Source organism: Triturus cristatus, chromosome 1_2 (assembly GCF_964204655.1).
Source record: "Triturus cristatus chromosome 1_2, aTriCri1.1, whole genome shotgun sequence".
In the NCBI taxonomy this organism is placed as follows: domain Eukaryota; kingdom Metazoa; phylum Chordata; class Amphibia; order Caudata; family Salamandridae; genus Triturus; species Triturus cristatus.
The window spans coordinates 1,026,340,559-1,026,352,967 of record NC_140580.1 but is presented as its reverse complement, the minus strand read 5'-3'; the positions used below and the strand labels follow the sequence as shown (position 1 = coordinate 1,026,352,967).

Genomic DNA, 12,409 nt, shown 5'->3' with positions numbered 1-12,409 from the left:
TCTGAGCCCTGTGATCGGCAGGAGGGAGAAAGGTGGAAATACCCAGGAGCAGAAAAGTTAGGTGGGGAGATCAGGTCTTCTCAGTGGCAATGGCTCCGGAAAAACATCAGGAGCACAAGGTCCTACTTAGGGGTCAATTCCAATGTCGGTCGGAAGGGCTCTGATTCGGAATCGGATTAGCCTAAACAGATTTGGAGCCTATGTTTCTGAACGAATCGTACCCCATTCTGAATGGCCAAGTACAATGCGAGGATCTCGTCAGCGTCGACCGAAACGTTTCTGAACCCAAAACTGTCAGTCCGACTTGTTTGGAGCCGAATCGTGACGCGCAATGGAGCCGGATTCCGAATGAGCGAGTACGATGCATGATTCGGAAAGCCAAATCGACCCAAAGTTTTTAGGAGACAGGTTAAAACCTGGTTATTCTCAAATTAGTACTAGGATAGCAGCTTTATTTGCAGGAGGTACTCTCCTCACGTCTGTTTTCTTCGGCTCAGCACTTAGATGTCTGCAGGTTTTATGCACTTTACAAATACCTCAAATTCAATTTAAATTTTAGCACCTTCAGTGCAAAAAAATGGAACCTACTACCTATTACATTCAGAGCTGCAACCAATCAATTCCTGGATCCGATACATGCAACACACCTGAATGTAAATGGGGTTGTACGTCGCTACAAGTAGTCTAATTATAATTTTCATGTGTGTGTGTGTAATATATATATTATACACATACATGAAAATTATAGTGTAATGATAATTTTCATTGTGTGTATAATATATATATATATACATTCAGGTGTGTTGCATGTATCGGATCCAGGAACACAAGCTTATCATGAGCAATGGTTGATTCATGTTGGAAAGCTATGCTGCATTTGACAAATCTCACAGTCAATTTTATTGAACTACTCAAGGGAGATATACAGCACTCAGTGGGTATTCCTCTTTTCTGGAAGATCACTTGCAAAAAGTTGTTTACCCCCCTTTTGTTTTGATTTTAAGTATGTCTCTAGCGACATTTCTCCTATTATCAAGCCTCACGCTAACCTGCAGAGCGATAAGAAAAGTAGCGCTAACCTCGGTTATCGCTACTTTCCTTATGCCTGCTTTTCATCTGACTTTTAACCATGATATCCTATGGAAGGTGGATATCATGGCTAAGTCTGTCCCTGCCCTTTCAGCAAGCATTCTCCAAATGTTGTGCGATTATCGCTGGATTTCCAGGGATAATCGCACATTTGGCAGTTTGCGCCTTGATTTTTATCACTGTTGAGATGAGCGTTGCTGATAGCACGCTATCTCAGCGATTAAAATCAGCATTAGCCGGCGATAATTATCCTCGAGCTAAGTGCGCTGAGAGATAATTATTTCCGGTTCTTGCTGATATGCCCCTTAGTAAGTTAAAAGCATGTTTAAAAAGTGAGAAGTTATGATAGAAGTATTAGAAGAGAAGGATAAGATTTCTATAATAGAAAAAGGAGCAAGGAAGTGCCACACAAAGGCGAAAATTGAGAACAAATCAAGGAAACCCCTCTAGATGATTGTTTTAAGCAAAAAGCTTTATGATAGATGCAGTATCTTCGAAAGTTAACTCCACATTCTTGCCTAGGTATCCAAAGGTGAGCGAAAAAAAGTCTAGACTTCTTATTGTTCCGAAGAAATTTGGACAATTTTGAGTCTAATTGTTTAAAGAAAGAAACTAAAATATGTACTGGAGTCATGGGTGGATTATATAAGATAATGGGTAAAATGATCCCTTTAATGGAGTCCAGACGACCCCACCTGGAGAGAAATAGGGTATTCCATAATGAAAGAAGTTTATCAACCTTATTGAGACAATCCTTTGTATTTACAGTGATGGAGTCCTTGATGGAGGAAGTAAGCCAAACACCTAAATATTTGATTTCAGTTGTATTCCAGTGAAAACCCATAGCTAAAAACAGTTGTTTAAAGCAAGATTTTGTATGTGGAAAGAGTTCAGTTTTATCCAAGTTTATTTTGTAACTGGAAACTAAAGAAAATTGATCTATTTCATGAAGCAAGGCAGGTATGAAAGAATCAGGTTTAGAAAGAAAAAAAAATATCATCTGCATATGCAGAAAGTTTCAAGTGCCTATCTCCATAACAAAAATCTTCAATGTTTGTCTTACTTTAATGCGAGACAAAAAGGGCTCCAGAGCTAAAATAAATAAAAGTGGGGATAATGGACAATCTTGGCGAACTCCCCTTTTCAGTAGAAAGTAATTGGAAACCTTCCCATTAACAAAAATTGATGCCATAGGGGATTTATAGAGTAGAGAAACTAATGAGATAAAATGGGGAACTAGGCCCGCCAAGACAAAGATTTAAGAAAAAAGACAAATCTATATGGTCAAACTCTTTTTCTGCGTCTATAGAAATAGCCACCAAGAAATATGATAAAGAGGGAGCTTAATTAAAAAAATTAAATAATAACCTAGAGTAATCGGAAGCAAGTCTGCCTTCAACAAAACCTGTCTGCTCCTCACCAATTATCAAAGGCAGAAAAGGGTCAATGCGTAAAGCTAACAATTTGTCCAAAAATGTACAATCCACATAAACTAAGGAAATCAGTTTCTAGTTTTTACGGAATGGTGGATCTTTGCCATCTTTATGAATGAGACATATAGTGGCTTTCTGAATGGTACCATCGGTGGAACCAGAGGTAGAGAAAAACTGAAAAAGATGTAACAATCTGGGAGGCAAAATATTGGAAAAATGTAGAAAGAATTCAACCATAAAACCATCTGGTCTTAGAGTTTTACCTTTCTTAAGTGATTGGAGAGCTCGAAGATGTTCTGAAATATATGGGTTAGATTCCAAGGGGGAAAAGTCAAAAAGACCACTACTGGGATTTCTAAAATTTTGGAGATAAGCGTCAAGCCGAGAATAATGGCGAGAAGATTCAAGAGAATATAAAGATTTAGGGTACTTCACAGTCTCAACTAAAATATCATTGTATTTGAAGACGGTAGTACCTTCACCAGTTTTAATAGACTTGAGTGTGTGAGGTTGTTTCTGTATCTTTAAATAATTAGCTAAAATATTCCCCATTTTATTACGTCCATCATAACGTTGGGCACTACTGTGAAATAAAATAAAAGAAGCTTTGTCTATAGAAATTTTATTGAATTGCAATCTGGAATGAATAAGTTATTGTAGATGAGGAGCAGAAGAGGAAGAGTAGTATTGATGCTCTAGGTGTTTAATGTTTGACAACGTGGGTTAATGTTGCTTAAGAAGTGATTTTTTTCTTCTTGGAAACAAAATCAATAATATGTCAACGGGCAGCAGCTTTGAAGGTATCCCACAATAGATTAGGGGAACTATCAGAGGTTTTATTAATATAAAAAAATTCAGCAGCACAGTTGCTGAAAGAAGAAATAAAATCGGGGTCAAGTGAAAGTGAGTTATTAAACCTCCATCCATTAGATTTGGAATGTACCGGGACCAAGTCCAAATCTGTAACAGTTAGTGCATGGTCAGAAATTACTATAGGTTCAATAGTGGAACAAATAAGGTTTTGTGAGAATAATATAGAAAGAAAAATATGATCAAGTCTAGAAATGGAGCCATGAAGGGACGAGAAAAAAGAATATTCTGTACTAGACGGGTTACCTAGTCTCCATGAATCCACAAGGAGGTTTTGGATAATTAAAGAATGGAATTGCTTAAGCATCTTATGTGGCATAAATTTAACTGGGGATTGTCGATCAATAAAGGGATCAATTATTTAATCACAATCACCTCCCAAATTGAAGAAATCATCAACATAGTGCAAACATTTTGCAGTAATAGAGGGCCAATAAACATAATCATACTGAGTACGACCATACATTTTATCAGCAGTACGTGGGATATCATTAACAATAAGTTTAACAATTAACCATCCTCGTTAAGTGTCAGATTTCTGTGACATAATTCCCAACTTTAATTTCTTATGACAAAGGAGTATGACACCATACTTTTTTGTTGAGACAGGAGAAACAAAAACAGAATCCACCCAGCCACACTCAAGTTTCACAGCTTCAGAGTCAGAAAGGTGGGTCTCCTGGATGAGTGTTAAACAAAAGGAGGGACTAGGGGCTAGTTTACCGAGGTCCAGCGTACATGCCCCAGTAGGCTGTGTACAAAGTAGATACAGAGTTCCTCTGTGATAGTATGTTAGAAGGGTTAGAGCCTAAAAGGCCAGTTCGGTCACTGGAGGACCACTATTGTGTGAGTCAAGGAGAGGAGATTCTCCTTGTTGGAAAATAGGGCTCTCACACACCCAGCGAGCTAGGTGTCATGCTTCATCATTTGAGCCTGCCCCTCTTCAGGTCGGCGCTGCAATACCTGACGGGCACCCGGAACCGGGGCTGTTTGTCGGGGATCTTTTGTTCCTGCCGGTGGGTGCAGTGGGGGTGAGGGGCCTAGCGCGTGTAGATGTAGGGAAAAATGTGAGTTAAAATAGGTCAGTTAGTCCTAACCAATCTTTATTCCGAAGGTAAACTGCATAAATTAAAAGAAGGAGAGAGGGACAAGGAACTAGTCGCAATGTATCTAGTGGTGTATGCCCAGCTCTCAAATGATCGACATGTTTCGTGTCTCTAAAGTCAATATGATCAGGACACTTCTTCAGGATCAATGTGATACAATCTACTCTACAAGGTAAGTGGAATCTACATACCCCGTACTCTGGTGGTAGACCTATGCTGTCCTCAAAAAGTGTTTGCAACACTAGCCGGCGGTATTAAGAGGACACTGATTGGGTCCAGCGTGTATAACGCTATTTAGCGTTCGACCTACCCTCCCGCCGACAGCGGTCAGGTATTGCAGCGCCGACCTGACGAGGGGCAGGCTCAAATGATAAAGCATGACACCTAGCTCGCTGGGTGTGTGAGAGCCCTAGTTCCAACAAGGAGAATGCCCTCTACTTCACTCACACAATGGTGGTCCTCCAGTGACCGAACTGGCCTTTTAGGCTCCAACCCTTCTAACATACTATCACAGAGGAACTCCGTACCTACTTTGTACACAATCTCCTGGATGAGTACAAGATCAGGATTATATTTAGCTAAGTGTGATAAAATTATCTGCCTTTTCATCGGATTAATAAAACCTTTGAAATTCCAAGAGACAACCCCGACTGATAAAAAGACTAGTAATATATGCAAAGAAGTAGTATTCTAAAAGAAAAAGCTTAATGCACATAAAAAAAAGTAAGAACAGGGTACAGGAAACAGGGAACAAAGACTGGGAATGAGATGAAAGGAAAAAGGAAAAGAAAAAATCCAGAAAAAAGAGACAGTACATGCCAAAACAATGACAACTGTAAAAACATACCTGATAAGAATGAACACTAGGATGGGGCCAATGACAGCACAGGAAAAGATGGCACAGCAGGGGTCACAACGTATCGACAGATGGATAGAAGGAGACAAGGAACAATACAGTGAATGACAAGGAATCTGCAAAAAAGAAAAGAAAGTTAACCAGAAATGGCAAAATATACGATAACTATATTAAGGACAAGAGATGGAAAAAACATTAGCTGCAATCCTCTTGCGCCAAGTCCAGAAATATTCATGGAGCTGGCTGTATGAAGATGTAGAAAAATGTCAAAGATCTGCAGGAGATGTTTAAGAAGATGTCTTGTTCTGGAAAGTCACCTTGAAAAGAAAAGGATGACATAGTCCAAAACGGGCACCTAAAAAGTCAAGTTGTGGTCGGAGAAAACTGTTACTCCCTTGCCAAAGAATTTGTTCTTTAGAATTTGCTGCGTTGAGCACCTTTAGTAAGTCAGTAAATTCGAGGAAGTAGAGAATAGCACCTCTGTGTTTAGGTGAGGAGGATTGAAGTTGAGGGCGTGTACTCAATTGAAGGTATGCCCACTAATGGGTCAAAAAGGAAGTAAAGAATGAAACAGAGTCAGTACCTTCACTAATGTGCTGCTCCTAAGCCGAAACACTTGTTTCCATCTGAGACCATTTGTCATTGAGATTTTGCATACGCATGTTGGTATTTTCAACAAATGGTTGTAATGCCCTTATTTCATACAACACTAACTCAAGAGATATAAGTGAGGGCGGTTTGACAGGAAAAGGCAGGTCCTGTTTGACTCACTAGTGTGTAGACGAAGGCGTAGTATGACAAGACTTTGAGGCAGGTGAAGTAAATGAAGACATTGTTGGAGCAGCAGGTAAACTCACAATAGGCAACTTATGAGTCTTTGAGAAAAGTGGTAACTTATTAAGAGATGGAAGCGATGAATGAAGAGACGGTTTAGGTTTCTTTAATCTGCCCATACAATATGCAGATCCTTGTGAAAAGCCCCGATTGTCAAAAAACAATGGAAAAAGAAACTCTTCCACGCCAGTGTGGGATACTGGTAAAGTGCTTGTGCAGAGAGCAAAGGTATGAGGCAAAAAACAAAGAAGGCAATAATGTGGATGAAATAACATTCTAGGAATAGATATAAGTAGCAGAAAATGGAAGTGTGCCAATTCTGAAGGAGCGACCATAAACTGCCAGCTTCGCATTGAATATAGAGCAAACTGAAGGAGCAGTTTCTGTGAAGGTAAACATTAAAAGCAGTACTTGAAACCTGAAGAGGATGATAACATCTATAAAAATGCGGCAAAGTTAATAGTAATGAGAAAAATAGAAATAGGCAGCAATTTCCTCCATGGGTTATTTTGAAATGAAATGAGTTAGGAAAAGCTTTCTGAGGTGCCAATAATTGCATTCTAAAACCTAAAGGGAAACTCCAGCTGAGGCAAGCGTTTAAGCTAAAATGGCCGCCGCTGTGAGGCAGAAATGAGCCAGTATGAGAATGAGGCTGAGACGAGGCGAAGGAAGTGGCCAAAGGTAAGACCACGCTCACCCAGCAGATCAGCACTGAAGTCGCCCACTCATGAGCCACAACACATCCAGAAAAGGCTCAGTTGTCATCTGACGACAAGCGAACCTCCCAGTTCAGGTGACTATCTAGACTGGCGGTCAAGCTCCGCCCCCCAACATATGTGGTTTTGAATTGTTAGAGTAATGTGATGGGTTTCCATCATCCTCAACATAAGTGGATTGCCTATTTTTAGCAAACGGGAGTTGTTTTTCATAAACAGAACACAGATCCACAGTACTCACACTGTCCTCACAGTCAGGCTATTTTAGAGAAACCCTTCTAATGCAGGAGAGAAGTGAAGACCTAATATTTTTTGGTTTCCACTTGTTTAAAATGGGGGGTGATGACCAGGCTACAAGTTGATTCCTAGTTCGGGGTAACACAGTACGAACAACATTTGTACTTGTGTAGGCTTGCTACCCTGTTAAAGCAAAATAGTGTTTCTTTTTTATGCTTGTCACTGTAAGTTTCAGTGAATAGGTTTGATAGTTACTTTGGCATATATCAGACCTTTAAGTTTTTTGTTACAGAGTCTGTTGAGCAACATTGAGCACAAGTGCCTGAGTTGTTTTTATTGTTACCTTTCCTTCCATGCTATTGTAATCGTTTTGAACTATTGTATTATAATTTGTTGTATTTTATCTTTCCTTGTTCAATTCATAGTTTTTTAGCTTGCACACATTGGCTGCTGTTTGCTGTAGTTTTTTTTGTATGTGCCTCGAGCATATTATAAATGCATCAGTTGTCAATTGTTGTTTCTTCTTTTTGTTTATTTATGCTTTTATGGCTGTTTGTTTACATGCCAAATAAAGTAATTGATTTGGATTTGGAAAAAGAGGAGGTGTCAGGATTTTGCAAATAAGGATATCCACGAACCCTCCGAGACAGAAGTCAAACTAGGTGTGTTGCACACTTCCCAGTACCTTTTGGTTAAACCAAAATACGACATATTTGTTTCAGCAGTTTATACTTTTTTAGAACTCCCTGTGCACATTGCATGGCAACTGCAAAATAGGCCTGAGTGCAGTGTGGCTAATTTTAACGATTTGTTGCCTAGAGGAATAAGGAAGAATGTCAATTGAAATCGTAACTTGAGGTTCATAGTTGAAGTGACCTGCTAGTGCTTGTGAAGTGGAACTCACTTCTCTATTGAAGTAGTTCCCCGAATAAATAAGAACACAGGGCCCGATTCACAAAAGTAATCTGAGACAGAATCCTAACTTTATGACTTTCAGTATTCACAAAAGGCATTTAGGAGTAGTAAAGTTAAGATTCCTAACTTTACTACTCTAAATGCCCTTTGTGAATACAGAAAGTCGTAAAGTTAGGGCGTTGTCTCAGTTTAGGAGTAGTACATTTAGGAGTCCTAACTTTACTACTCCTAAATGCCCTTTGTGAATACCGAAAGTCATAAAGTTAGGGCTTTGTCTCAGTTTAGGAGTAGTAAAGTTAGGAGTCCTAACTTTACTACTCCTAAATGCCCTTTGTGAATACCGAAAGTCATAAAGTTAAGGCTTTGTCTCAGTTTAGGAGTAGTAAAGTTAGGAGTCCTAACTTTACTACTCCTAAATGCCCTTTGTGAATACCGAAAGTCGTAAAGTTAGGATTTTGTCTTAGATTACTTTTGTGAATTGGGTCCACAGATTATACTTCTGCCTTCCTGACCTTTGTGGTTGCCTTTACTGAGGTAGCTGGGGCATCTGCTTATTTGGATGGACAGCTTTTATACCGTGGCTTTGGTGCTTGTCTCTGGTGATGTGGGTGAACAGTGTATATGGTCCTCCTGACATCTTGTAGGGGACCTCATTCTCTGCTTGGCATGACTCATGCTGAGCTGCATCTAGGAGCCTGGGGTCTCGAATCACTAAATGGTCCTGTTGATCCATTGCTTTTCTTGTATAAGGTCTTTGATGAAATCTCTTGGTTTGGAGGGCCTGGGGACATGTATTTGTAATGTGATGTAGAAGGACGGGCTGTTTTCATATGCTTGGAGTTGGAGTTCATGTAAGGATGCCATGGAATGCAGTAATGCAGAAAAGCATTACTTATAATTACGCTTCTTTTTTTAGCGAGAACTCAGGGTTTGCCTGGGATATAAATGTACTATATGATATTGAGGGTCATTCTAGTCTCTGTATCCCCATGATATAACACTTGCATCTCTATTCGTAAAGTTCGTATGTTTTACATTTTAGAAACCTTTGTGTTATAAGTTGTTTATATCCTGAATGTTAATGCACAACCTCTAATTAAGCTCACTCTGTTCTTTTGTTATAGGGGAATGCAGCTGTCATGAAGGTTATTCCCCAGACCCCAATCATCAACACCTATGTGTGCGCAATGACTGGGGACAGAGTGAAGGGTAAGTAAAGTGTCACTGGGAACTTTAAATGGGAATAAGCTTTAAGACTGTGTGAGACTGGGGAAAGACATGGTGGCAAATTGAAGATTAAGGGGCAGATTTACAAGCCCCTTGCGCCACTTTCGCATCACTTTTAGCATGGGAAAAGTGACGCAAAAGTGGCACAAGGGCTTGTAAATCTGCCCCTAAATGCTTTGTATCCAGATGGGGCTTGTGGGATGCAAACTGAATAGGAGTATTGGGAGTAAAGATATGGATAGAGATATTTGCTATTGGATATGATCCAGTGAGTGCGTAAATGAATGTGGTGGAGACTTCATTGATTAGAGTCCTAGTGAATCTGTTTAAATCAGTGTTGGTTGTGAGTTTGAGTTAGAATTCAGACTGTAGGAAGAGCTTGAGTTTGCAGAGGGAATTCTTTTTTTTTGACTGGGCTTTGGTTGCAAGTTTGTGAGGCTGTTATTAGAAGCTGTTTTCTGTCAGAAGCAAGGCTAGTGTTGTGGTTAAATCCGATTTTACCAGTAAGGCAGGGAATGACTGACTGAATTGCAATAAGTCTGTTTTTGGATAGAAGACTGTATTGGCTCCAAGCCTGGGGATGGAACAAATAATGGTATTGTCACTAAAAAGGTTTTTGACTACCAGACTTGAGATGGTAATACATTTAGGGCCACATTTGCAATATATTGATGCACGGCAGCGCAGCAAGCCTTCCTGCTGCGCTGCCGTACGTCAAAATAAAATGGCAGGAATGGGCTGTATCTAAAAGATATGACGCATTTCTGTCCTTCTCCCCTCCGCCAGCGCACAAACATCAGCCATACGCCAATGCAGACACACTTGCACCATGGTGAAAGGGTGCCTGCGTTGCAGGGAGGATTGCTATTTATGTGCTGTAATTAGTAAAATTAGTGATGTTGGTAGTAATTATGACTGGTGTTTGCCAGACGTCATTTTTGGTCGTTTTAATACTGTTTGGTGGTATATATGATAGTGACTCTAAAGCTGGTGTTGACAGTTCAGTTTTTGCTGGTGATCTGAATTCTATTGACACTAAGGCCAGCGTTTGCAGTAAGTAAAGCTCACGTTGGCAGTAAGACGAGTTCTTAGTAATGCTACTGATGTTGTTGGCAATACGACTCGTGTTAGTGGTAAGTCTGCAGTTACAGGAAAAGCCGTGTTGATGATAAGGCTTGTTGTATTGTTGGTTTTTCCACTATTAATGATATCCGCAATAAGGCTGGTGTTACCTTTAAACCCTTTGTTGCATTCATGCTGATGTTGGATATTAGGCTTGAGAAGACAATACTTCTAGTGTTGGCGTTAAGCCTGCTTTTTTACTGTTCAGCATGCGCTGGACGTAAGGATTGATTTGACAGTGAAGATAGTGTTTGGGCAGTGTAGGTGGTCCTGGCTATAAAGATTCGTTAAAGGCTTATGTTAGCAGTAAGGTTGGTGTACGCAGTACCGCTGATATTGTGTGTATGTATGGTGTTGGCTGCATAGCTTGTGTGGATGGGAAGCTGATGAGGCTGGTGAAATGGTATAAGTGAGGCTATTAATGGAGACTAAGTTTATGGTTCTGAAGACAGGGCGTCTACAGTGGTGTTGGTATTTGGGAATTCCCAGAAGCCTGGAATTGAGCAATTCCAGTACTTTAGGGTGAGACTCGTGTTAGGATCAGCTGTAAATCCTTATGGAAGGTACTGCTTAACAGTTTCTTTCGGGGCACGGCTGGGTGTGATTTGATATGGCTAATCCCTTTCAGGAATACCAAAGATGAGCTAAAAACAATGGAAAGTGTGGCCACCAACATGTATTCACATTGCTTAAATGTCTTAGCTCAATCATTCCTGTTCATCAACTTGCATAGGTAGTCAAAGGGAGTGCTCAGAGTCACTCCTTAGACATTAGAAATCAAGACAGTGTAAAATGAGGGGCAAATGTGTTAAATTAGGAAAATGGATATTCTTCCCAAAACGACAGAGTATTGCCATTATAAATCTGCCATGATGTTAAGAGAAGATGATTTGTCACCCTGTTTTGACAATCGTAAGTGATGTAGACTAGTCTGTGCAATACGTGGTTTATCTCCACCAAGATAGAAAACATATCTACCCCTTTAAGCAACCTCCACCCTAACAAATATCACTTTCAAGACTCAAGGTCTTCATAACACCTTTCACATAAACTTTGATTGTACCAGCCCCTTTGTGTAGTTAATCTACTCTAGAGCCTACTTGGAAGTTAAATCTAAAGTGAGGTTTCAACTCTGAGCTATGAAGCATGAGAAAAAATATATATATTATGGGCTCTGTAAACTCAATTTCTTCATGGTGCTGAATGAAAACCTGGACCCTTTGAACGTCCCCTTTACTATTCTTAAAAAGTATTCATTGCAGAGATGCTAAATGCTTCTGTCATCGTCATCAGAAGGACCACAACTTGGCCTAGAAGTTTAACTGATAATTTGAGTCATAAAAATACATTATCCTAGATCAGAAGTTCTTAACTTTTTGACTTCACTGGAACCCCACTGAATCATTACTGGAATCCAGGACACCCACTGCGTTATTATTGGAAGGCAGGGGCCCCAATAAAGCTTTTTGGATTTTTTTGAACCACAGAAAATTCTCAAAAAATACCGAAACAAGCATTTTTTGAATAGATACACATGTATTTATTTATTTTAATTTTATTTAAGCGTTTTATATAGTGCTGGCAAGACCTGAGGATATCAGAGCACTTTACATCCATACGTTTGCAACAGATCACATATTGAATCAGTATAGCTGAATTGAATCAAAACATATCAGAGCATAAACACGAGTTAGGAAGCGAAATGGCAATGGAGGGGAATGGGTCTTGTGGGCGGTGGATATCCAGCTAGTTGGGATGTTGGTCGAGGAGGAGATCCTTTAGCTGTCTCTTGAAGATCAGGAAGGAAGGGTTTGTCCTACTATGTACCGGAATGGAGTTCTAGATTTTAAAGGGCATTGCTCGCAAAGGAGCGTGTCAGGGTTTTTTGTTTGTGGGCTTTAGCCGGAACGAGGAGTAGGGTGTCAAAGTTTCTTAGTTTTCTAGTCTGGCCTGTTTTTTTGAGTTTAGTGTCGAGGTAGACTGCTTCCCCAGGGTTGTATGGCA

The 12,409-nt window shown here is 39.9% G+C and overlaps 1 protein-coding gene across 2 annotated transcripts in view; it reads left to right on the top strand.

Moving 5' to 3' along the window:
- ASTN2 (astrotactin 2) overlaps positions 1-12,409 on the top strand; it is a 2,498,474-nt gene that overhangs the window by 1,316,448 nt on the left and 1,169,617 nt on the right. For both annotated transcript variants that reach the window (XM_085612137.1, XM_085612129.1), the window contains one exon: positions 9,181-9,265. In XM_085612137.1, coding sequence (XP_085468263.1) covers positions 9,181-9,265 — 85 coding nt within the window. The remainder of the gene's footprint in view (positions 1-9,180; positions 9,266-12,409) is intronic.